Source organism: Dendropsophus ebraccatus, chromosome 12 (genome assembly GCF_027789765.1).
Source record: "Dendropsophus ebraccatus isolate aDenEbr1 chromosome 12, aDenEbr1.pat, whole genome shotgun sequence".
NCBI lineage: Eukaryota > Metazoa > Chordata > Amphibia > Anura > Hylidae > Dendropsophus > Dendropsophus ebraccatus.
In genome coordinates this window covers 42,241,572-42,267,736 of record NC_091465.1, presented here as the reverse complement: position 1 = coordinate 42,267,736, position 26,165 = coordinate 42,241,572, and the positions used below count along the sequence as shown (strand labels likewise).

Below are 26,165 nucleotides of genomic sequence, written 5' to 3'. Positions count from 1 at the left end.
GGGAGATCGTCCGGGAACTGATCTTCCCACTGCTGGATAAAGGTTACCACCTGTACGGGGATAACTTTATACCAGCACCCCCTCTTCCGGTCCCTCGCTGCCCTGTAGCTTGCGGCACAATCCGAAAATATCAGAAGCAGTAATAAAGCCCTAATAATTAGTAGCCATGGAGCGGACCCAGCGCTTCTGGATATGAAGGACCCCGTATCGCACCAGGACAACATTTTCCAGGTGACGTCCCCCACACTGGAAAACAGGAGACCCCAGAAGAAGTGCAGAGTGTGGCGTAACAGGGGGATCAGGAAGGACACCATTTTCCAGTGTGACACCTGTCCTGATCACCCCGGCCTCTGCATACTGGATCGCTTCAAGGCGTACCACATGTCATTGGGGTTCTACATTATCTAAATTCTGTCCCTTATTCCTATTTCAGGGGTCACGTTGGTCCAGGGATTATTCTGATCGCCATTATGGAGTCGGGAAGGAATTTTTCCCCTGTGATTAGGCTGCTGTCGTCTGCCTCACGAGGGTTTTTTTTGCCTTCCTCTGGATCAACACAGATTGAATTTGATGGACACCTGTCATTTCCAACCTTATAAACTAATTGGCCTAATACCCCAAAATAAATTAGAATTGTCCCTTTTTCCCAGCTAAGTAGGTATGGCCGCCATTCCCATTAGAGGAGGCCATGATGCAATTACAAAGCCTCTGTGCGGCCAGCACAGTAGAAACCCCCCACAAGTGACCCCATTCTGGAAACTACACCCCATAAGGAATCTAACAAGTGGGGCAGTGGGGATATGGCCCCCTGGTGACGGCCACATTTGGGACGTGAAAATGAAAAAAATTGTATTTTTTATTTTCTCGGCACATATTCTACGTAAGTGACTGTCACCAGTGGGGTCCATATGCTCACTGTACCCCTTGTTGGATTCCTTATGGGGTGTAGTTTCCAGAATGGGGTCACTTGTCGGGGGTTTCTACTGACCTGGCAGCACAGGAGCTTTGTAATTGCGACATGGCCTCCATCCTCCATTCCAGCCTCTAAATGGCGCTCTGTCCCTTTGGTGGCTTGCCCTGTGCCCATATGGCACATTATGCCCACATGTGGGGTATTTTCGTACTCAGGGGAAACTACCCTACACGTTTTGTGTTCAATTTCTTTTTTAACCCCTTGTGGAAATGGAAAAAATCAAGGCTAGACCAACATTTAGTGTAATTTTTGTAAAATTTTTACTCTAAATCATTAATCTTGTCATGATTTTTTCATTTTCACAAGGGGCTAAAAGATAAAAAAAAAAACAATAAATGTGTAGAGCAATTTCCCCTGAGTACGGAAATACCCCACATGTGGACATAAAGCGCCATGCGGGTGCAGGGTAAGCCTCCGAAGGGAAGGAGCGCCATTTGGTTTTTGAAGGCTGGATTTGGATGGAATGGATTTCGAGGGGCCATGTTGCATTCAAAAGGCCTCTGTGTTGTCAAGACAGTTGAAACCCCCCACAAGTGACCCCATTATGGAAACTACACCCCTCAAGGAATGTAACAAGGGGTGTAGTGAGCATATGGACCCCACTGGTGACGGGCACAAATGTGGAACAATGTGGCGTGAAAATGAAATATTAAATTTTTTACACTATAATGTTGGTTTAGCCTTGAATTTATCATTTTCACAAGGGGTTAAAAGAGAAAAAAACACAATATGTGTAGAGCAATTTCCCCCGAGTCCGTAAATACCCCACATGTGGACATAAAGCGCCATGTGGGCGCAGGGCAAGCCTCCGAAGGGAAGGAGCGCCATTTGGATTTTGGAGGTTGGATTTGGCTAGAATGGATGATGAATGCCATGTCGCATTTACAGAGCCCTGGTGCTGCCAAGACAGTGGAAACCCCCCACAAGTGACCCCATTCTGGAAACTGCACCCCTCAAGGAATCTAACAAGGGGTGCAGTGAGGATATGGACCCCTTGATGACGGGCACATTTGTGCCATGAAAGTGAAAAAATTAAATGTTTTTACTTTTACGTCACATTGTTCCACATTTGTGCCCGTCACCAGTGGGGTCCATATGCTCACTGTGCCCCTTGTTAGATTCCTTGGGGGGTGTAGTTTCCAGAATGGGGTCACTTGTGGGGGGTTTCCAGTGTCTTGGCAGGACGAGGGCTCTGTAAATGCGACATGGCCCTTGAAATTCTTTCCAGTTAAATTCAGCTTCCAAAAGCCAATTGGCGCTCCTTCCCTTTGGAGGCTCGTCCTGCGCTCCCTTGGCACTTTATCGCCACATGTGGGGTATTTCCGTACTCGGGAGAAACTGCGCTACACATTTTGTGTCTTTTTTTTCCTCTTATCCCTTTAAGAAAATGAAAAATTGAAGGCTAGAACAACGTTTTAGTGTAAAAAATAAATTTTTCTTTTTTCACGCCATATTGTTCGGAAAATCTGTGAAGCACCTGTCGGGTCCAGATGCTCACCGCACCCCTTGTTATATTCCTCGAGGGGTGTAGTTTTCTAAATGGTGTCCCTTTAGGGGTGTTTTTTAGGTTTTGGCACCCCAGAGCCTCTGCCAACCTGAAGTGGTACAGTCAAAAATGACCAAATATAACGGAGGCGTTGAAATTCACTAGGCGCTCCTTTGTATCTGAGGCTTGTGGTTACGTCAAATAGCGCAATAGGGCCACATATGGGGTATTTCTATAAACTGCAGAAACGGGGCAATAATTATTGGGGTGCATTTCTCTGGTAATAGGTTTATAATTATGAAAAATATTGGATTACAATAAAATCTCTGCACAGAAAATTAAAATTTTCAAATTTCTTACACACTTAGCTTTTATTTCTGTGACTCCCCTAAAGGGTTAAAACACTTTCTGGATATGCTTTTGCAGAGTTTGGGGGGTGCAGTTTCTGAAATGGGGTGCTTTGTGGGGCTTTCTAACATACAGTCCCCTCAAATACACTTTAAACCTGAACAGGTCCCTAAAAATATCTGATTTTGAAATTTTACAGAAAATTTGGAAATTTGCTGCTAATGTTTTAAGCTTCCTATTGTCTAAAAAAAAAAGAAAGATAGTTTAATAAATGCCGCCAACATAAAGTAGACATGTTGCTAATGCTATTTAATATATAATTTATGTGGTATAACCACTTTCTCGTGCGTCTTATTGGGGGACACAGACACCATGGGTATAGGCTGCTGCCACTAGGAGGCTGACACTAAGAAAAACCAAACTAAGTCGGCCCCTCCCAGCAGGCTATACCCGCCCACTGGCACTGAGCTAATTCAGTTTAGCTTAGTGTCAGTAGGAGGCAGACGCAGGTCTGGTTATTCCAGACCAGTTTCTGCTTGGTTTTCTTTGAATTGCTAATTTTTTTCTTCCTAACAGGTCGGGGCACGGTGGGTCACTAAAGACTCGCCCTGATCCCCCCCTTATGCAACCAGGGCACAGAACCTAACTGGAAAGGGGCTGTTAACCCTAGGTTGCCACCGGCCGGACCCAGCGCCCAGGACACAGACTAGCCCTGCTGTCTGTTTGTTCCTTAATGCGGACTTGCTCCGCCAGCCCCTGCCCGCCCAGCCTCCCAAAGTTGCGCGCGGCAGCGCGGCACAGTGCCGGCAGAAGATCCGTGGGACAGGTCAGTCAGCATCAGGGGTAAGTATGTGCCTCCCCTGCTCTTTCTCTCTTCCCCTCCCGTGGGTTTTTTCGGGTCCCCCGGTCCACTCCTGCGGCCTGTCTGTCTTCCGCCCGCCGCCCCTTCCCCATGCGCCTCCGGCTCCCGGGTCCCCCGCGTCCTCCTACCGTCACCGCATGCGGGGGGTCGGGTACTGGGATGCCGGTCTTTTTAGGTGCCGGGTGCGGGGCCTCCTTTTTTCCTACGGACCGCGACTTCCGGAGTCCGGCCCGTGACTTCCGGTTCGCGGCCTCTTCTCGCGCGCGCCGCTCCTCCTCTCCTCCCGGTCTTTTTGTAATTCCCGCGCGCGGTCTTCTTCTCCCGCGCGGGCCAACGCCTGACGTCACCACGCACGTGACGCGTCACTCCGCACGTGACGCGGCTTTCTGTGCAGCCCGGACGGTACGGCAGCCTGCAGACTGCGCAGCTCCACGGTCGGCAAGAGTCCTCATTCCGTGGGACTACAACCCCCAGCCTGCCTTTCCTGACCAGCTTCTTCTGCCCATCCTGTCCTCAGCAGCCGTCCTGTACCTCTGCCATTTTCCGGATTTGTTTGGTAAGGTCTCTCTGGGACTTTATGCCTGTTTTCTTGTTACTGTTCTGAGTTCTCACTGTGTGTATTCTGTTATTCTGCAGGCTTTGGTTACTTCTCCAACAGCTGCCTGCCTGAAGGAATACACTAGCTGGCTGTTTTTTTCTTACTAATATATATATATATATATATATATATATATATATATATATATATATATATATATATATTTAGTTTTCATTATGTCTGACTCAAGATCTGAATCCTCACGCCGCCAGCATCCTCCTCCTTCCTCCGTTACCTACTATTTCTGTACGTCTTGTAACACTAAATCTGCTTCTGGCCATTCTCAGCCTATCTGCACTGCTTGTTCCATGCAGTCCTGTTCGTCTCTGTCCCCTGCTCAGGACCCCCCACCGGAGTCTGAGGAGTCTGCCCCGGCCTGGGCGCGCTCCCTCTGCCAGTCAGTGTCGCAGATGGCTCAGTTGTCTCAGTCTGTGGCGGCCGCCCTTGATCGCCTGTCTGCTTCTTCTTCTGCACCTGCCCTATCTCGCCCGGCGGCCAGCAGTGTCCGCCCTGGCAGGAGCCGCTCCCACAAGCGTCCTCGCCGTGCCTCTTCTCGCTCTTCCTCTGGCTCCCCTGGAACTAGCCTGGCCCATACGCATCTCTCTCCTAACAGGCGATCCCATTCGCCTGGAGATCTGTCGGATTCTGAGTCGGCTTCCAACTCTGATCCTGAGGATGTTTCCTCTGCGGCTTCCACTGTAGACAGCCTTGTGGCCGCAGTCCGCTATACCTTCCAGTTGAAGGATTCATCGGACCCATCGCCCTCTGATGAGGTCTTTTTCCATAAAAGCGGCCACCGTGTCCGCAGCACTTTTCCCAGTCACAAGGAATTTGATGACCTGTTTTCCAAATTTTGGAAGACCCCAGACAAGCGTTTCTCAAAACCTAAACACTTGTCGGTTCTTTATCCTTTCCCTGAAGACCTTGTGTCTCGCTGGTCAGGTCCACCTTCTGTGGATCCCCCGATCTCTCGGTTGACCAAGGTCACGACTCTTCCGCTGGACAATGCGTCGTCCCTTAAGGATTCTACTGACAGACGCACCGAGTCCTTAGCTAGGTCAGCTTTTGAGGCCTCAGGCTCCTCTCTCCTACCCACACTTGCTTCCACTTGGGTGTCTAAGTCCATTTCAGTGTGGGCTAAGCAACTGAGGGACGGCCTTACTTCTGGCGTATCGGCCGAGGACTTAGCTGACCTCGCCCAACAGATTCAGGACGCGGCTCAGTACCTCTGCTCGGCTTCTCTGGACGCTGCAGCCTGCTCGGCTTTTGCGTCGGCCAATATTGTGGCCATTCGCCGGTCTTTGTGGCTTCGTGAGTGGCAGGCTGACAACGCTTCCAAGCGTTCTCTCACCAGTCTTCCTTTTGCGGGCTCTCGTCTCTTCGGGAAACGTCTGGATGACATAATTTCCGATGCCACGGAGGGGAAGAGTACCAATCTTCCCCAGCAGCGCCCCAAGCGTCAGGATTCCCGTCGCAAACCAGGCTCCTTTCGTTCCTTTCGGTCGCTTCCGCCATCTCGCTCCGGGAAGACTGCGGCCCCCCAGAACAAAAGGTCCGGTTTCTCCAAGAACCGTTCTTCCTGGCAGGCGCGATCTGCCGCCTCCCGCCCCCCTTTAAGCCTGGCACCTCCAAGCCCTCCTCCTCCTGAAGGTTTTCCCCCACCCGGACCTCCTCAGGTGGGCGGCCGCCTCCTGTTGTTCCAGGAGGTCTGGCTTGCGCATGTTCAGGACGCCTGGGTGCGAGAACTGATCTCACAAGGTTACAAGATCGAGTTCGTTTCCGTTCCCCGCGATCGTTTTTTCCTTTCTCGTCCCCCCAGGTCCCCTGTCCTGGCGGACGGTTTTTTCCAGGCCATCCTTTCGCTCCTCTCAAAGGGAGTGATTGTTCGCGTCCCTCCTCTTCAACGGTTCCGCGGGTTCTATTCGAACCTATTCGTGGTTCCGAAGAAGGACGGTTCGGTACGTCCGATTCTAGACCTCAAGCGTCTGAATCGTCATGTCTGACTTTCTCATTTCCGGATGGAGTCCCTGCGCTCTGCGATCGCATCTCTGGAGCCGGGCGAGTTTCTCTCTTCAGTGGATATTCAGGACGCGTATCTTCACGTGCCGATTTTTCCTCCTCATCAACGTTTCCTGCGTTTTGCGGTAGGGGAAGAGCATTATCAGTTCGTAGCTCTCCCGTTCGGCCTGGCTTCGGCTCCGCGGGTTTTCACGAAGACCATGGCGGCTGTCATGGCTCTTCTTCGGGCTCGGGGTGTCTCGGTAACCCCTTACTTGGACGACATACTCGTCAAAGCCCCTTCCGAGGACCAGAATTTAGAGAGCCTCCATATCACCCTGGATACGCTCTCACGCTTCGGTTGGCTACTCAACCGCCCCAAGTCCTCCCTGATCCCTGCCCAGTCCATTGTTTTTCTGGGAATGCGTTTGGATTCAGTACAGGGCCGCGTTTTCCTTCCAGAGGAAAAGTTGCAGTCCCTTCAGGTCGGCATCAGAGCTCTTTGCAGCCACCGCCCTGTGTCCATACGTTCCTGCATGAGGGTTCTGGGGAAGATGGTGGCGTCTATGGAGGCGATCCCCTTTGCCCAGTTTCATTCCCGTCCCCTGCAGCTCTTCCTGCTGTCACGGTGGGACAGGTCGCTCCCCTCTCTAGAGCGGAGGGTAAAACTACCGGCTCACCTCCGTCGAGACCTTCAGTGGTGGCTGCGGTCTCCGAGCCTCTCTCTGGGTCGCTCTTTTCTTCCCATTCATTGGCAGATCGTGACCACCGATGCCAGCCTGCGGGGCTGGGGAGGGGTTTGGAACGATCTGACGGTTCAGGGAACCTGGTCGTCCAAGGAAGCTTGCCTCCCTATCAACATCCTCGAGCTGCGGGCGATTCGTCTCTCCCTTCTGCACTGGCAGACACAGCTCCGGGGTCTCCCCGTTCGGGTGCAGACAGACAACGCCACTGCAGTGGCTTATGTGAATCATCAGGGCGGGACCCGCAGCAAGGCCGCCATGATGGAAGTGGCGCTGATCCTCTCCTGGGCGGAGGAAACCGTGCTTGCCTTGTCCGCTGTTCACATCCCGGGTGTGGACAATTGGATGGCCGACTATCTGAGTCGTGCACGTGTGGATCCAGGGGAATGGACCCTGCATCCCGAGGTGTTCTCCCAGATCTGTCACAGGTGGGGGACACCGGATGTGGATCTGATGGCGTCTCGCTTCAACCACAAACTGCCTAAGTTCGTCTGCCGGACGCGGGACCCTCTGGCTCTGGCCTCGGACGCCTTGGTGATTCCCTGGCATCGGTTCAGCCTCCCTTACATCTTCCCTCCTCTCCCGCTTCTGCCGCGGGTGGTGAGAAAAATAAAGTCGGAAGGAGTTCCGGTAGTCCTCGTGGCCCCGGACTGGCCACGGCGCGCCTGGTACACGGATCTCGTGAACCTCGCCGCCGACGTCCCCTGGCGTCTTCCAGACCGGCCAGATCTTCTCACTCAGGGACCACTCTGCCACCCGCGTTTAGCCACGCTACGTTTGACGGCGTGGCTATTGAAACCTGGATTCTGAAATCATGCGGTTTCTCTGATGCGGTCATCAGGACCATGATCAGGGCCCGGAAGCCTGCATCGGCGAAGATTTATTATCGTTGTTGGAGGGCCTACCTCCGTCATTGTGAGGCCTGTTCTGCGCCACCACTTCCTTTTTCTCTGGCGTGACTCCTTGCCTTCCTCCAGGCGGGTCTGGACGCTGGCTTATCCCTGAGCTCTCTTAAGGGCCAGGTTTCTGCCCTTTCAGTTTTTTTCCAGAGACCTTTGGCGTCAGTTCCCCAAGTCAGGACTTTTCTCCAGGGGGTGGCGCACATTGCACCTCCTTATCGGCACCCAGTTGCCCCGTGGGATCTGAACCTTGTCCTGGATGCTCTGCAGTCTCCTCCGTTTGAGCCCCTCCGAGATGTACCTTTGGCCATCTTGTCCTTTAAGGTGGTTTTCCTGGTGGCGGTTACGTCTGTCCGGCGGATTTCGGAATTGGCAGCTCTTTCCTGCCGTCCTCCCCTGCTGGTGTTGCACCAGGACAAGGCGGTGCTTAGGCCCGTGGCTTCCTTCCAGCCCAAGGTGGTTTCTCCTTTCCACCTCAACAAAGACATTGTTCTTCCCTCTTTCTGCCCGGCCCCCTCTCATCCGAGGGAGCACGCGCTCCACAAGCTGGATGTGGTTCGCGCCCTGCGCATCTATCTTTCCAGGACAAAGTCTCTTCGGCACTCGGACTCACTCTTCGTCATCCCTGAAGGTCCTCGAAAGGGGTCAGCGGCGTCTAAGGCGACCCTGGCCCGCTGGGTCCGCTCCGCCATCGCTCAAGCTTACCGGAGTAAGGGTAAGTCGCCCCCATTCCGGATTGCAGCTCACTCGACTCGTTCGGTTGGGGCTTCCTGGGCCATCCGTCATGGGGCCTCAGCTCTTCAAATCTGCAAGGCCGCCACGTGGTCCTCGCTACACACCTTTTCGAGGTTTTACCGTGTGGACACGTTTGCATCGGCCGATGCGAGTCTGGGCCGCAAGGTCTTGCAGGCGGCAGTGGCTTCTTCCTCTTCTTTGTTCCACTCTGTCTCTTCCCACCCAAGGGACTGCTTTTGGACGTCCCATGGTGTCTGTGTCCCCCAATAAGACGCACGAGAAAGGAGGAGTTTTTACTCACCGTAAACTCTCTTTCTCGTAGTCTTCATTGGGGGACACAGCACCCACCCTCTGTTGTCTGTTTTAGGGTTGCCTGTTGGCCTGTGTTTTCAGATTTTGAGTGTGGACTGTTTTTCTTTGTTTGTTTCGGCTCCTCCTACTGCTTTTTCACTACTGAATTAGCTCAGTGCCAGTGGGCGGGTATAGCCTGCTGGGAGGGGCCGACGTAGTTTGGTTTTTCTTAGTGTCAGCCTCCTAGTGGCAGCAGCCTATACCCATGGTGTCTGTGTCCCCCAATGAAGACTACGAGAAAGAGAGTTTACGGTGAGTAAAAACTCCTCCTTTCTGTATACGCAAAAAAGTTTCAAAGTTGGAAAAATGCAGTTTTTCACATTTTTTCACATTATTTGGGGTTTTTTCATAAAGATTCGTTATGAGTATCGACTCCAATTTACCAGAAATGTAAACTACAATATGTCACGAGAAAACAATCTCAGAATCAGCCGGATAGGTAAAAGCATCCCGAAGTTATTAATGAATAAAGTGACACTGGTCATATTCATAAAATTTGTCTCTGTCATTAAGGCCATTTCAGGCTCTGTCCTTAAGGGGTTAATGTGTCTGATCCATCATCTTGTTGAGAGATGAGCCTCTACCTACCTGTCCTTCCTACTCACTCAGAATATGTTTAGCTTTGCTTATATGTTTGTGTGATCTGCAATGTAGATACTAGAACAAGGTAACGTTCGGTATTAGTGTGTATATTGGTAACATAAGTTCAATGGGCCATACATGTTTGTTTACTTTTTTTCTTCTTCTTCCCCTAGAACCAGGACCATCGGTAAACTGCATGGACAGAGTTTCCCCTCCTCATGTTATGGAAGTTCCAGATCATAATGGTGTCCCCTATCCTCCAAGGTCCTCCCCCAGTGAACATGCCCGTACCAGGATGTTGCAGCGGCACCACACCATCCAAACAAGTGACGATGCCTATGTATGTATATTGGATTGTCAGGTTATATAAATATGGAAACAAATACTAAGTCTAATACCTGGACATCCATACAATAGGTGAGTTCATATATAAAGAAAGACTGACCAGATTATTTTATTTTTTTTAGGTGCAGCTGGATAATTTGGCTGGTATGAGCCTAATGGCTGGTAAAGCTCTAAGCTCTGCACGCATGGCTGACGCCGTTCAGAGCCGCTCTTCACTCATGGGAAGTCAGCAGCTTCAGGATGGAGAGGGTGACGGTATGTGCCATGCTCTTGGGTCTCTTTATTAATTTTTTTTTTTTAAGTTTTATATTTTAACTAAGTGTATTAATTTTTACATTAAAATGTACTCATACCACATTTTCGCAAGTGCTGTGTGGCACAGAAAATTAGGTGGCAAATTGTAATTATGTTTTTGTGCTAATGAAAACAACAAATCCTACATAGTGAAGAAGCAGCGTGGAGCAGCCAGGTGATATGTGCAATGTTAGGCTAGCAGGGCTAGCCATTATGCCAGGGACAATAGAAACCAATTTAATGCTATAAACAGTCAGGGAATTCCCAGCATGTCAGCTAGTGAGCACCCACAGTCTACCAGTATTCAGAGTTGCGATATATATGAACCTTTTCACCATTTGATGTTGTATGAAAACAAGCGTATTCAATGGTGTAGCTAGAAAACGGACAGACTTGTGCCATCTAATACAGCTCAAAGACATATTTTTCTCTGTACTTCTGCAGCCCATCCCCATCCTTTACAGTGCCACCCAGCTGCTATAACAATGGTGTCCGATCACAAAACAATTTTAAAGCTGGTATAAAAACCGTGCTTAAATTCACATGATAAAATATACTCTTGGGCCCAGAAATGGGTCGTAAAATATACACACGCGTAAACAGTGACCAATCACAGCTCAGCTTTCATTTTACCAGAACTGAGCTGTGATTGGTTGCTGTGGGCCATATACACCAGTGTATGTTTTACACCATTAGATAAATCCCCCCCTTGGGCTTTAAAGGGGTACTCCAGCGTGGGGGCAGTTTTGCGCCCACTTTCCTGCCTCCTTCACTGAGTGGCTGAGCGTACCTGCAACGTCACATCTCAGGCCCGCGTCAGGCACCCGGAAGCCGCCGGGCACCGGAGCGCCGCGATGCGGGACCCGCCGCTGGAACCGGGGAGGTGAGTGGATGACTTTTCCCTCGGCCACCTAATGCCCAACCTCCCTCTGACATAACACAAAAACAACCAACTTTCTTAATTTTTTTTTTTTGTCCTGTATCTATGTATTTGATTTTTATTATGTGCTTTCTGTATATAAACCATAGTTGTCTATATTTGCTTTCTATTAACCAGATTGTGAGAGATCTCCTGAAGAGACAGAGCTGTCTGTGATCAGCGACAGTGGGCAACATCTTTCCACCTCCTGCTACCCTTCTACCATGCTGTTGGGGTACAAACACACTGATCTGAATTTCAGCATGGAGCAGGCAGGAGTGTGAATGGAGGTATGAAATCACAGTATGGGTTTTCATCTCTGCTATATGCCTCATGGCTCTTGATTTAGCTGATAAACATTGTAGGGATCTGTCATTTCTAGTCTGTAAATCCTGAAGTGAGTTGCTGTTGACCACTAGTATATTCCAAGTGGTTATTCCAGAACCTTCTTTGTGAGTGCTTGAGTGCTCAGATGACTGGGACTTCCTGCGAATAGTAATCTGTATAGTCTGGAGGAAGGGGGGGGGCATGGTGTCAGAGATTTGTTATTTACTTCTATTAAAGAATCTCAAAACTTCTAGTACTTATGAGCTGCTGTATGTCCTGCAGGAAATTGTGGAACTGTCCAGAGCATTAGCAAAATCCCCATAGAAAACCTTTCCTGTTGTCCAGACTGGAAAGAATACACCACTTCATGCAGGACATACAGAAGCTGCTAAGTACTGGAAGATTTTTAATAGACATAAATTACAAATCTCTGGCCCCAGTTGATTAAAAAAAAAAATTATAATAATTTGGTGAACTACCCCTTTAATTAGAAAACATACAAAAAAAACACGAGAACACAAGACGAGATGAAAAATCCAGAATCTGAGATAAGTTGGGGAAAGATCAGAAACAACAGGAAAAAAATATTACTTTACTAAAAGAGTAGTAGATGTTTGGAATAATCTTCCAGCATATGTTGTAGGTAAATCTACAATAACAATGTTAACATCCCTGGGATAAAAAAAAATATTTTTATCCTAAGATGATAATAAAGGGCAGACTAGATGGACCAGGTGGTCTTTTTCTTCCAACAATCTTCTATGTTTGTAATGGCACGATGCAGAGTTCTGGGAACAGGTACTTCTGTACTGTACTCTATTGCCAGACATTACTTTGCTTTAATGTTGATGGCAAAAAATTTCCTTGTGTACTTACATATTATTTTTTTTATTGTGTCCCTAGGTTTCCATCAAGAAACAAGAGGGTCCCATCTTTTGACACCAACAGTATCTGCAGCTTTAGCGCCAAATTTCGTCTGTATTCCTTCCCCGAACTGACTCGCCATGCCCCATCACATCACAGACTAATTCTTGAAGTGCCCCTCATATTACGTCTATATTTTTTTCTCAACCCTTTCTCCATTGAGGAGTTTGGGTCATCACAACAGAAGGGATGGGATTATTTCCTTAAAGATAGGTTTGTGATTTACCACCCTTACAGACACTGGCAAGAAATGGAAGATTCTTGTTGAAAGACACTGTGGGAAAAGGGTATCTTTGGCGTGGGTGGGAAATATTTGGTGACTGAAATACAGAAACACCAGCAATGAATCCAACATAGAAGTATGGCACTTACTGTGTCAAGAGAGACTGCAGCCCCATGGTAGTAGGGGCTCTTACCCTAGCATGGACACAGGAGTCGCCGGCACCTGCGGGTGACCAGTGCATTCAAGACTGATGTCCAAGGGTGGCCTGGCAGGAGCAGCTAGTACCTAGGGTGGAGTGCTGTAGGAGAGTTTGGCACCTGACTGAGAGCCTATGTTCCTCAATACACTCTAGCTGGATACATTTGTTCTCTGTCTTGGCTTACGGGGTAAGTGTAGTCTGGACACTGGTCATGAATTTGTATTATGACCTCTGACAAGCTCCAGTTTTTTTATAAATTGCACTATTTTATTTTACTCCGTCTAGTTGAGGGCATGTAGTTTTGTTTTTTCCTTTAAATTATTCCAAGCCAAAGAAAATCTTTCATCCCACTTGCTAAATGATTATTGGGAGGGGAAATATGTGCCATTTTAATAGGTAGTTTTTAGATCTTTATTCCCTTGCTTACTCTTTTTAGAGGTTTTTTTTTTTTTTAAGTTCTTGGCCAGTTTTCAGGAAGCGTAGGTTGCCCAGAGTAAGCACTATAAATCTACCTAATAGCAGAGGGATCACATATTGAGTAGTTCTGTACTGACCCGTACAGGTGGCACTGTTACAACATAGAAGACTTACAAATAGTGCTACTTAAGTGCCTGGGGAGAGAGTATGTCATTTACAAGTGGGATGTAGACAATACAGATATTCTCTGTGCTCCTAAGATCCATAGGGGACTCGAGTACAGTGATATTGGCACCATGTTTTGCACACGATGAAGCTGCTGCCTTTGGAGAGTGTATTGGTTATAAGATGTGCCATACCAAGTGTTTCCTCATCATTGTAGTGATTGTATTCTGAGTCTAGTGTAATAAGATGATAAAAAAAAACAACTCTAATTTTATTTATGTTTTACCTTCCTGATTAGCAGCCATAGGCCATGTCTGTGGTTGTATGTTGGTGTAGGATAAACCTACACCCTGGGTGCCAACTCCTCCTGCCCATCCACTTTTCATAGACACAGATCCCATGTAGCGCCCTTGAGGCCCTTGGGAGATTAGGCCTGGTGCAATATGCTACTTATTTTACATATGATTATTTCTTTTATTTTTTTGTGTGTGTTTTGTCCGTCATTAATCATGATTAGATTTAACCCCTCACTGTGTGCTGGGATTGTGTCCTCTCCATCTAGCAGTGAGATGGTTGAAGTGAGATCATAAAGTGTTTCACATGGAGTATGTGTGGGGACTGTGTACATATGTATGTGTATATAAGTGTCTGGATGGATGTATATATCATGAGGAGATGTCTGTGTGAGTGTGTGTATATAAAGACATTTGTTCCCTATAGATCAGCAGCTGTTTCTAGTTGTGTCACATATAGCCTTTTTATGTTTTAGCTTTGGCTTTTTTTTTTTTGGCCTGTTACAGGACTTTTCTAAGGGATAAGTCCAGGACGACTGAGCATATATTTGTATTTTAAACTAATATGGTCCTGTGTGCGCTGAGCCCCTCTAAAAGTGGCAGCTCCGCCAGATGTCCGGCCATAAAACAAGCTTACATTTTATGGATGCAAACAAGACCTTGTCCTGCACTATAACCTTACATAGTCTATATCTCTGCTTATTCATCACGCGCACAAAGGTTTCTCATCCACATCATTGTTGGTTTTCAGTTAACCAGTGCTGAATTTGCTGGGTCTAGGTTGTAATCTCAGGTCACTTTGCCCTGTATTTAGTACCCACACACATTTGTCAAGCTCGACATTAAGTAGCTTTATTCATGACCAACTAGTCGCTTCCTTTTCTTGTAATACTGCAGTATTGCCCCGCTCACAATACTCATTCCTTGCTTCGTAAGCTTTTCACCTCCTTACTTAGGGGGGGGAGCACATGTAACTTTTGCAATATGTCGTCATATATCAGATGTGATCATACAGGCAGCTGACCTAATGTTTAAAAATGTATGTTGGATATAACATACTCTGTGCTTGCCGATACATGCTAATCTGTTTCATAGGAAGCAATTTCTACAGAGCAGCTTGTGTCATGGGAGGTTGGGGTGGGAACAACATGTCTTTATATACAGGTATGTGTGTGTGTTGTCCCTGCACTCCTCGCCAGTTCATTTCAATTTTGGCCCAAAGAGCCTCTCTTTTCTCTTACAAACACAAATATATATTAAAAAATATATAAAAATATATATATATATTTGAGAAAGAAGAAAAAAAATGCACCTGCTAAACCGAGCAGGCTCTCACTGCATATCTCTCGTTTGACGTAACAAATGTTTCTTCCCCCCCCCCCCTCCCTCTTCCCCCCTTGTTTTTATTTTCATAGTTCATTTTTGTCTCCCTAAATGTTGTTATATAATTGTTATTATTGGTAATAAAAAACAAAAAAAAACTAAACGTAACAAAGTTTGTGTTTTAAGAGGGCAGAACTTGCAGGTTTGCATGCGGGTCCCCATTAAGTGTTCATTTTCTGGTATGTTCTACATTTTGATGATTTTTTATTTTTTTAATTCACCTTTTTGTGCTATTTTTTTTTCTTACAGCCCCTTTATTATAACACAGATATAGATCTATATAGAGAGAGACATAAATATATAAAAAGTATATATATATATATATATATATATATATATATATATATATATATAGTCCTATCCTCTTTGTGCTATCTTTAGTTTTGGGGCGGGCAGATTAAATTTGCATTAGCTGAAGACTTTCTACAGAAGGTAATGCTCCGCAGACATTGGAAGACGCTGAATCCTGTGCAGATGTATTATAGACCTATAAATACCTGGAGACCATTCCATAAGTGTGTGACACACTGCTGTTTTGCTTGTTTTAACGAAATTTGTAAACTTCCTGTACACTTTTGACAGACCTTTTTGATACGATCCTAAATGTTATGGCAGTATGGGTGACTTGCTGTACACAGGACAAAGTTAGTGGTATTTGGTTTTGCTAGCAAAGCTTTGGCCCTTTCCCGAGGCCTGCATAATGTGTGTTCCTATTGCGCAGAATTTTAACTTGTAGAAGCAAACTAAAGCAGTCACTTTTCTCATTTGATTTCAATGCTGCCGTGCCTACTTTTACCTTAAATGTTCTTTTTGCCTGCCCCCTTCCCTCAGTCTTATTATATGGGAGTTAAGACACCCATCAATTCCACCCTGGCATGTGCACGATATAATTCCGTATTGCTGCCTCAGAAGCGTTGCTGGGCCATGCAGTGAAAGATGGGATGGACTTAGTTTCTGTGTGTTGTAGCATTCAGGAGTAGCCCGGTTTACATATCCTGAGTGCCTTCCAGCCGCCGCGCCTCTGAGTAATTCCTGGCTATCTTCATGGAGTAATGGTGGATGTTCTGTATCTTTGAGTTGCATGCTTTTATATGCATCCTTTCTCTTCCTCTATTTTTCTGTTTCTTTTCTCTCCTTTGTTTTTCCAGCTCCTGTCAAATCTATTGTCTGCTATATTAGCTTTTCTTCAAAGATTGCAGGGTCTCCCTTTAAAAAAAATCACTCTATGGGTAAATAAATAATTTGCACATTTGCCTATTTGACCGGTTCTCTGAACATATAAATGGCATCTGTTCTTTGCCCTGGTTAGGTTATCTGGACACAATGTTATGTGATCACCAGTATATGTGACAGTATTTGGCCGCTGTACAGTTACTTAGAAAGCGGGGGTGTATCTGGATTGGAATGTTTGTTCTAGGAAGCAGCAGGTATTGACAAACCCACAGAGAAATGACATTGTTTTACAGAAAATTGGTCTTTGCTCAAAGTCAAGCTGTGACATGGAGCCAGAAGGTATTATCTAATGCCCAAATGGTTAGTTATAGGAGTCACTTAAACAGGAGCGTGCAATGATAACCATGCGGAAGCGGAGAACTTTCCAGGGCATTGTTCTGCAAGAGGCTCCATGTATTGCAGAGTTGTCCTGACACAGGTTGTAACCTTGCAGACAGTGACGATAAAAGTATAAAGTCCAATGACAACTCCTGTAGGGGTACAGTCTTTCAGGTTATCGGATCACTGTGAGTGCCATTCAATCATATGCTAGAATTGGACTTGAAAATTGCCCCTGAAACAGAAGTCCACTCCAGAAATTTTAATCTAGTACCTGGGTGGGTTGGGGGTAATCATTTTGGACAGGGGATGGGGGGAACATAATAAAGAACGTATATTTACCTGTCCCGGTGCCTCATCCCACGCTTGGACTCTTCCCTCCTGCTACGTCAAGACCAGGCTGATGGATCGCCAGTTCAGCCAGTCAGTGTTTGGGGCGGGACACCACTGCAGTCACTGATTGACTGAGCGGGCTAAATCCCACCCTTTTGTGATGTTTCATGACCTACCCCGAAGCTGGGAGAAAATGACATCTGGCAGGGTTCGGGAGCCTGACATGCGGCACATTGTGAGCACCAGGTCTGGTAAGCATACTTTCTCTATTATGTTCCCCCCCCCCCCCCACACACACACTTTTTTGAAAATAAAGCACCACTCCTCTCCCCAGGTTGTTAGTGGTATTACAATTCAGCTCCATTGACTTCAGTAGAATGGAGCTACAAAGCCACACTCCAACTGAGTACTAGATTGGTGCTGTTTCTGGAAACTGCTTTCCTAAGGCCATGTTCACACAACAAATCTTTGGCATAAATCACAGCCGATGTTTCAATTTGCAACAACGGCTGTGATTTATGCAGAAGATACATTATACGTGAATGAATGGAAACCCGGTTGGAACGTATACTCTGGTCGGGATGCCAACCGACCGCACAAAAAACTAACATGTCAGTTCACACACTGACCCATGGGTGCGCCCGCATCACAATTTAACAAATGGAGATCATCTGGCCGGGAGATCTTAACTGACACGGCCGGGTCACAGAACGGCGGGTGTCATAAGCTATGTGAACATAGCCTAAGCCTGTATCAGCCCTTTAAACATGACTGCTGTAACAGGCAGATCTCTCTAAGGCCAACTTCACACTAGCCTGGTGTATGAACATTTTTGTGTTCATATTATGGACCCGTCTGACTGCAGCGCTGACGGTCCTGACAGCTGTCTGTGTCATCAGAAAAGAAGTTTGGCTGAGACTTGGGCCCATTATACAGATGCAAAAATGTACATATAACCTTACTGTGATTATTTTTATATAGCCACTAAATATTCTGGCACTGCAGGGAAGTAAAGACATTTATTCTGGAACATGATAGTTTTATATTCTTGATCCATAGTTAATTCCCCTTGTACATAAACGTAAAGTGAAGGTCCACCTTTCATTACTATGTAGTATATGGTAAGTGTACAAGGCATATCTTCCAGATCTTCCTTAACTTTACTGCTGTTTATACTGTGCACTTCATAGGGGCAAAAAAAAAAAAAACTTTGGTTGCGTCCTGAAAAACGGTCATCAAGCGGTGCTGCTCCTTATTACCCTTATTTATTTCTATAGAGGGGGATTCTGTTGTGAGTTGGCTGTGGTCTGATACGTTCACTTATATATGGATGCCAACACAGGATGGATATACCTAAATACACTCATAGAGACAGCTTTTTTTTTAAATTCCTAAACTTGAACAGAAGGAAGGCAACTGAAAGATTAGAAAAAAATAACAAAATGCCTGCTTGCTGTATGTATTTCTGACTTGACTTTCTGTATGCTACAGGGCTGAGGTTTGCCGTTCTCCAGCACATTGTTACATACTTTCGGTGCTTATAACTTGGTTACAAATACATGCATTTGCTGAGCACGATAGTGTCCTTGGTGTCAATATCATACTAAAGCAGTGTCACATCCCTTACAGTGTTCTGCGTTCTGTTCAGAGTAACCTTAGAACATTGCTTCTAAGATGAGTTCTGGGGTGCAGAACCTTGTGGCTCAGCCCATGGCTGTTCAAGATGAGATACTGCTGCATCCAGTGATTGGCTAAGCTGACAGGTCTGACTCTTGAGCACTCGTCCCCTGCTGTTGATTTATTCTACCAGCTCCCCAGCACACGACCAATGTCACTCGTATGCTGGGGGACTATGCCAGGCAAGGTGAGTATGCTGGGATGTGCCATAGCTAGTACTTAGTACCATAAAGGCATTACACTCTTCACTGGGGCGGGCCCTGCTGCTGTACAGGCCCCTTTGGCATTTGAGTGGTCTGCCTCCATGGTAGCTACGCCACTGCTATAGCTGTATGTCCATCATTTGCCGCACAAGAAGAAGGCTATATTGATAAATTATAATGCCATTGGGTGGGGGGGATCATTAAAAGCTAGCTTCGGTTTTTGATGCGTGTATAGTATTAGGGTCTTTGTCTTACACTGAGTCTGGCACATGCGACACGTGAATCATTGAAATTAGTATTGTATGATATATAAATCCTCTCCAATCACAAAGTAATGCTCTCTAGTGATATGCCATCTGTTTGTGAGATAGAACCCTTTAGGGGGCCAAATATTTTACATAGGATAGAATGTCATTGCTACTGCCAATCGGTGACATGCTCATGTATTACTGTGGCCACAGTACTGACAAAGCAGGAACTACATCCATTCCCCCCTCCTGATAATATAGAAAGTTTGAGCCCTCCTTTCCCCACCCTGTATTGTGTGTATCAGTATCTTAATCTTGGCTCTGGTCCATCATCCAATACTTCTCTTCTTGTTTTTAAACTACATCAGGACAGTTGTTGGGAATCCTTTTTAAACCCCTGACATCCCACTCATGTCTCTTCCACCTTTGTAGTTGGTGCAGGTACCTGACACCTATAGTATTGTTCCAGAATAAGGGCCCTATTCCACCGGACGATTATCGTTCAGATTATCGTTAAATCGTTCGAATCTAAACGATAATCGTTCGGTTGAAATGCAGTTAACGATTAACGACCGAACGAGAAATCGTTGCTCGCTTTATAAGACCTGGACCTATTTTTATCGTTGCTCTTTCGCAAATCGTTCGCATTGAATAAGACATCGTTCGGTCGTTCGCAATAGATACGAACGCAATAGCGAATAAATACGGAAGAAGAAACGATCGCAATTACGATCATAAGTAACGATTATCGTTCCATGGAAATGAGTGAACGTTTTCAGGTCTTTCGCAATAGCGGTCGTTTGAGATCGTTAATCGTTAACAATTATGCTAACGATAATCGTCCGGTGGAATAGGGCCCTAAGGCACATTGCTTTGTTGGCCTATTACACCGGACAACTGATTATCATGAATGTTCATAGAAACATTATTTCCTCGATAATTGGCTTGTGGACAAGAGCTGGTGATCAGCCAACAAGCAAGCTAACTCTTCTACTAATTATATATATATATATATATATATATATATATATATATATATATATATATATATACTAAACAAGTGCTAAAAATATGACCGATAACAACATGCTGGAGAATGTGTGGCATTGTACAGCCCTCTATCATCTACAGTATGACACATCTCCTTCCCTGGAATGCCATATATACAGCATAAGGAGAGATGCACATATGTGAGATCACATACAGAGAAAGCAGGTGACCATTGAGATTATCCTGTACTTATAGTATAGGCCTGCAAGCGATAGACGAGTGGTCCGCTTCCATCAAGAGAGCGCATTACAGCTACTCAGTCTCTTTTTTTCCCCCCCTTTTGTTTCTATTTCTAAGAAATACCTGTATAATACTGGATATTTTTGGTCAATATTTTCTTTGCATCCAATACACGCAGGAATCCGCTGAATGTTACAAAACAGCTCTCTATTAAGTATGTCCAAAGTAATGATTTAGTTTTTATGGTTGATATTTTTCATTTTATTTATGTTGGACTAGACAAAAAAAAAATACAAAAGATGTATGTAAAATGGCTGTTTCAGTGATATTATTTTTTTTTTTATTTGGAGACGTCAAACAATGATTTTTGGAAGTGAATTCCTGGAAATAAACTTGTGATATGCAGATCATTCAACATCTCATTTTTTTGTTGTCCAGCGAAGTGTTTCTCATTTCAGGTCCTCCGGTTTCCCAATAGGTCACATGCTAGGGGTTGCCTTAGTATCTCACATGTGATTTCACCATAGGTGTTCTTGAGATCTACAGATCATGCCCTGCTAGAGGACCTGAGGATGAGCGAGGAAGCACTGGCTTTAGTTTTTTTCTAATCTTGGGGAAAAAAAGCATCAATTTAAAGGGGTAATCCTGTTTCATCACTTTAGGGTCAGTGGGAGTCCAACCCCACTAAATAAAGGGGATCTAGAGCTGTGTCACCTTTACTGTCTCCTCTGCACAGAAGTCCCCAGCTTCTTGGCTGTGCAGTGTTTAGCAGCGTCTGCATTCATACATAGATTTGTCTGCCACTCCCAGAGTAAATGACATGATTTTTCTATGCTTGCAATGAGATTGACATTTCAGCTAATAGAACCACCTGTATGATAACTGTATGGACTCTTCAAAAGTTCTTCATGGGGGGATAGGAGGAGTTTTACTCACCGTAAACTCTTTCTCGTAGTCTTTATGGGGGGACACAGACACCATGGGTATAGGCTGCTGCCACTAGGAGGCTGACACTAAGAAAAAAAACTAAGTCGGCCCCTCCCAGCAGGCTATACCCGCCCACTGGCACTGAGCTAATCCAGTATTGAAAAAGCAGTAGGAGGAGCCGAAACAAACAGAAAAAAACAGTCCACACTCAAAATCTGAAAACACAGGCTAACAGGTAACCTTAAAACAGACAACAGAGGGTGGGTGCTGTCCCCCAATGAAAACTCCTTTCTCGTGCGTCTTATTGGGGGACACAGACACCATGGGACGTCCAAAAGCAGTCCCTTGGGTGGGAAGAGACAGAGTGGAGCTAAGAAGAGGAAGAAGCCACTGCCGCCTGCAAGACCTTGCGGCCCAGACTCGCATCGGCCGATGCAAAAGTGTCCACACGGTAAAACCTCGAAAAGGTGTGCAGCGAGGACCACGTGGCGGCCTTGCAGATTTGAAGAGCCGAGGCCCCATGACGGATGGCCCAGGAAGCCCCAACCGAACGAGTCGAGTGAGCTGCAATCCGGAATGGGGGCGACTTACCCTTACTCCGGTAAGCCTGAGCGATGGCGGAGCGGACCCAGCGGGCAAGGGTCGCCTTAGACGCCGCTGACCCCTTCCGAGGACCTTCAGGGATGACGAAGAGTGAGTCCGAGTTCCGAAGAGACTTTGTCCTGGAGAGATAGATGCGCAGGGCGTGAACCACATCCAGCTTGTGGAGCGCGCGCTCCCTTGGATGAGAGGGGGCCGGGCAGAAAGAGGGAAGAACAATATCTTCGTTGAGGTGGAAAGGAGAAACCACCTTGGGCTGGAAGGAAGCCACGGGCCTAAGAACCGCCTTGTCCTGGTGCAACACCAGCAGGGGAGGACGGCAAGAAAGAGCTGCCAACTCCGAAATCCGCCGGACAGACGTGACCGCCACCAGGAAAACCACCTTAAAGGACAAGATGGCCAAAGGCACATCTCGGAGGGGCTCAAACGGAGGAGACTGCAGAGCATCCAAGACAAGGTTCAGATCCCACGGGGGAACTGGGTGCCGATAAGGAGGTGCAACGTGCGCCACCCCCTGGAGAAAGGTCCTGACTTGGGGAACTGACGCCAAGGGCCTCTGGAAAAAAACTGAAAGGGCGGAGACCTGGCCCTTAAGAGAGCTCAGGGATAAGCCAGAGTCCAGGCCTGCCTGGAGGAAGGCAAGGAGTCGCGCCAGAGAGAAAGGAAGTGGTGGCGCAGAACAGGCCTCACAATGACTGAGGTAGGCCCTCCAACAACGATAATAAATCTTCGCCGACACAGGCTTCCGGGCCCTAATCATGGTCCTGATGACCGCATCAGAGAAACCGCGTGATTTCAGAATCCAGGTTTCAATAGCCACGCCGACAAACGTAGCGTGGCTAAACGCTGGTAGCAAGGTGGTCCTTGATTGAGAAGGTCTGGTAGACGCCAGGGGACGTCGGCGGCGAGGTTCACGAGATCCGTGTACCAGGCGCGCCGCGGCCAGTCCGGGGCCATGAGGATTACCAGAACTCCTTCCGACTTTATTTTCCTCACCATCCGCGGGAGAGGAGGAAAGATGTAAGGGAGGCTGAACCGATGCCAGGGAATCACCAAGGCGTCTGAGGCCAGAGCCAGAGGGTCCCGCGTCCGGCAGACGAACTTCGGCAGTCTGTGCTTGAAGCGAGACGCCATCAGATCCACATCCGGTGTCCCCCACCTGCGACAGATCTGGGAGAACACCTCGGGATGCAGGGTCCATTCCCCTGGATCCACACGTGCACGACTCTAGTCGGCCATCCAATTGTCCACTCCCGGGATGTGAACAGTGGACAAGGCAAGCACGGATGTGAACAGCGGACAAGGCAAGCAAGCGTGGCGGCCTTGCTGCGGGTCCCGCCCTGATGATTCACATAAGCCACTGCAGTGGCGTTGTCTGTCTGCACCCGAACGGGTAGACCGCGGAGCTGTGCCTGCCAGTGCAGAAGGTAGAGACGAATCGCCTGCAGCTCGAGGATGTTGATGGGGAGGCAAGCTTCCTTGGACGACCAGGTTCTCTGAACCGTCAGCTCGTTCCAAACCCCTCCTCAGCCCTGCAGGCTGGCATCGGTGGTCACGATCTGCCAACGAATGGGAAGAAAGGAGCGACCCAGAGAGAGGCTCGGAGACCGCAGCCACCACTGAAGGTCTCGATGGAGGCGAGCCGGTAGTTTCACCCTCCGATCTAGGGAGGGGAGTGACCTGTCCCACCGTGACAGCAGGAAGAGCTGCAGAGGACGGGAATGAAACTGGGCAAAAGGGATTGCCTCCATAGACGCCACCATCTTCCCCAGAACCCTCATACAGGAACGTATGGACACTGGGCGGTGGCTGCAAAGAGCTCTGATGCCGACCTGAAGGGACTACAACTTTTCCTCTGGAAGGAATACGGGGGCCTGCATTGAATCCAAACGCATTCCCAGAAAAACAATGGACTGAGCAGGGATCAGGGAGGACTTGGGGTGGTTGAGCAGCCAACCGAAGCGTGAGAGCGTATCCAGGGTGATATGGAGGCTCTCTAAGTTCTGGTCCTCGGACGGGGTTTTGACGAGTATGTCGTCCAAGTAAGGGGCTTACTGAGATACCTCGAGCCCGAAGAAGAGCCATGACTGCCGAAATGGTCTTCGTGAAGACCCGCGGGGCCGAAGCCAGGCCGAACAGGAGAGCCATGAACTGATAATGCTCTTCCCCTACCGCAAAGCGCAGGAAACGTTGATGAGGAGGAAAAATCGGCACGTGAAGATACGCTTCCTGAATATCCACTGAAGAGAGAAACTCGCCCGGCTCCAGAGATGCGATCACAGAGCGCAGGGACTCCATCCGGAAATGAGATAGTCGGACATGACGATTCAGATGTTTGAGGTCTAAAATCGGACGTACCGAACCGTCCTTCTTCGGGACCACGAATAGGTTTGAATAGAACCCGCGGAACCGTTGAAGAGGAGGGACGGGAACAATCACTCCTTTTGAGAGGAGCGAAAGGATGGCCTGGGAAAAACCGGCCGCCAGGGCAGGGGACCTGGGGGGACGAGAAAGGAAAAAACGATTGCGGGGAACGGAAACGAACTCGATCTTGTAACCTTGTGAGATCACGAGAGCCAGCAAAAGGAAGACTGGAGAGAGAACGCTTGGAAGCGCTGTCAGCCCGCCACTCACGAAGCCACAGAGACCGGCGAATGGCTACAATATTGGCCGACGCAAAAGCCGAGCAGGCTGCAGCGTCCAGAGAAGCCGAGCAGAGGTACTGAGCCGCGTCCTGAATCTGTTGGGCGAGGTCGGCTAAGTCCTCGGCCGATACGCCAGAAATAAGACCGTCCCTCAGTTGCTTAGCCCACACTGAAATGGACTTAGACACCCAAGTGGAAGCAAGTGTGGTAGGAGAGAGGAGCCGAAGGCCTCGAAAGCTGACCTAGCTAAGGACTCTGTCAGTGTCAAGCGTCTGTCAGTGGAATCCTTAAGGGACGACGCATTGTCCAGCGGAAGAGTCGTGACCTTGGTCAAGCGAGAGATCGGGGGATCCACTGAGGGTGGACCTGACCAGCAAGACACAAGGTCTTCAGGGAAAGGATAAAGAACCGACAAGTGTTTAGGTTTTGAGAAACGCTTGTCTGGGGTCTTTCAAAATTTGGAAAACAGGTCATCAAATTCCTTGTGACTGGGGAAAGTGCTGCGTACACGGCGGCCGCTTTTATGAAAAAAGACCTCATCAGAGGGCGATGGGTGCGGTAAATCCTTCAACTGGAAAGTATCGCGGACTGCGGCCACAAGGCTGTCCACAGTGGAAGCCATGGGGGAAATATCCTCAGTATCAGAGTTGGAAGCCAACTCAGAATCCGACGGATCTCCAGGCGAATGGGACCGCCTGTTAGGAGAGGGATGCGTAGGGGCCAGGCTGGTTCCAGGGGAGCCAGAGGAAGAGTGAGAAGAGGCACGGCGAAGACGCTTGCGGGAGCGGCTCCTGCCGGGGCGGACGCTAGAGGCCGCCGGGCGGGACTGGGCAGGCGCAGAAGAAGAAGCGGACAGGCGATCATGAGCGGCCGCCACAGACTGAGACAACTGAGCCATCTGCGACACTGACTGGCAGAGGGAGCGCGCCCAAGCCGGAGCAGACTCCTCAGACTCCGGTGGGGGGTCCTGAGCAGGGGAAAGAGACGAACTGGACTGCATGGAACAAGCAGCGCAGAGAGGCTGAGAGTGGCCAGAAGCAGATTTAGTGTTACCTACTATTTCTGTACGTCTTGTAACAGAGGAAGGAGGAGGATGCTGGCGGCGTGAGGAAGGAGGAGGATGCTGGCGGCGTGTGGAATCACATCTTGAGTCAGACATAATGAAAAAAATAAGAGAGCAATTGAAACCTAAATATATATATGTATATACAAATATATAGTAAGAAAGAAAAAAAAAACAGCCAGCTAGTGTGCTCCTTCAGGCAGGCAGCTGTTGGAGGCTGAGAAGTAACCAAGCCTGCAGAATAACAGAATACACACAGTGAGAAGACTCAGAACAGGTAACAAGAAACAGGCAATAGGGGAGCTTACCAGGAACAAGTCAGAAAGATGGCAGAGGTCCGGTCAGGGCACAGGACGGCTGCTGAGGGCAAGAATGGGTCCGCAGAAGAATTCTAGCCAGGAAAGCAGGCTGGGGGTTGTAGTCCCACGGACTGAGGTCTCTTGTAGACTGTGGAGCTGCGCAGTCTGCAGGATGCTGCACCGACCGGGCCGCACGGATGCCGCGCGCGGGAAATACAAAAACTCAGGAGGATCCGAGGGAAGAGGAGCGGCGCGCGCGCACAGAGAAGAGACCGCGAACTGGAAGTCACGGGCCGCACACCGGAAGTCGCGGTCCGTACAGAAA

The 26,165-nt window shown here is 48.0% G+C and overlaps 1 protein-coding gene across 2 annotated transcripts in view; it reads left to right on the top strand.

Annotated features, from left to right (window-relative positions):
* SIK3 (SIK family kinase 3) overlaps nucleotides 1-15,311 on the top strand; it is a 97,901-nt gene extending 82,590 nt beyond the window's left edge. The window contains exons 21-24 of one of the 2 annotated variants that reach the window (XM_069946950.1): nucleotides 9,749-9,915; nucleotides 10,043-10,175; nucleotides 11,272-11,423; nucleotides 12,364-15,311. In XM_069946950.1, coding sequence (XP_069803051.1) covers nucleotides 9,749-9,915; nucleotides 10,043-10,175; nucleotides 11,272-11,417 — 446 coding nt within the window. In that variant the 3' untranslated portion in view covers nucleotides 11,418-11,423; nucleotides 12,364-15,311. The remainder of the gene's footprint in view (nucleotides 1-9,748; nucleotides 9,916-10,042; nucleotides 10,176-11,271; nucleotides 11,424-12,363) is intronic. The other variant, XM_069946949.1, reaches the window with a different exon arrangement.
* The last annotated feature ends 10,854 nt before the right edge of the window (nucleotides 15,312-26,165 follow it).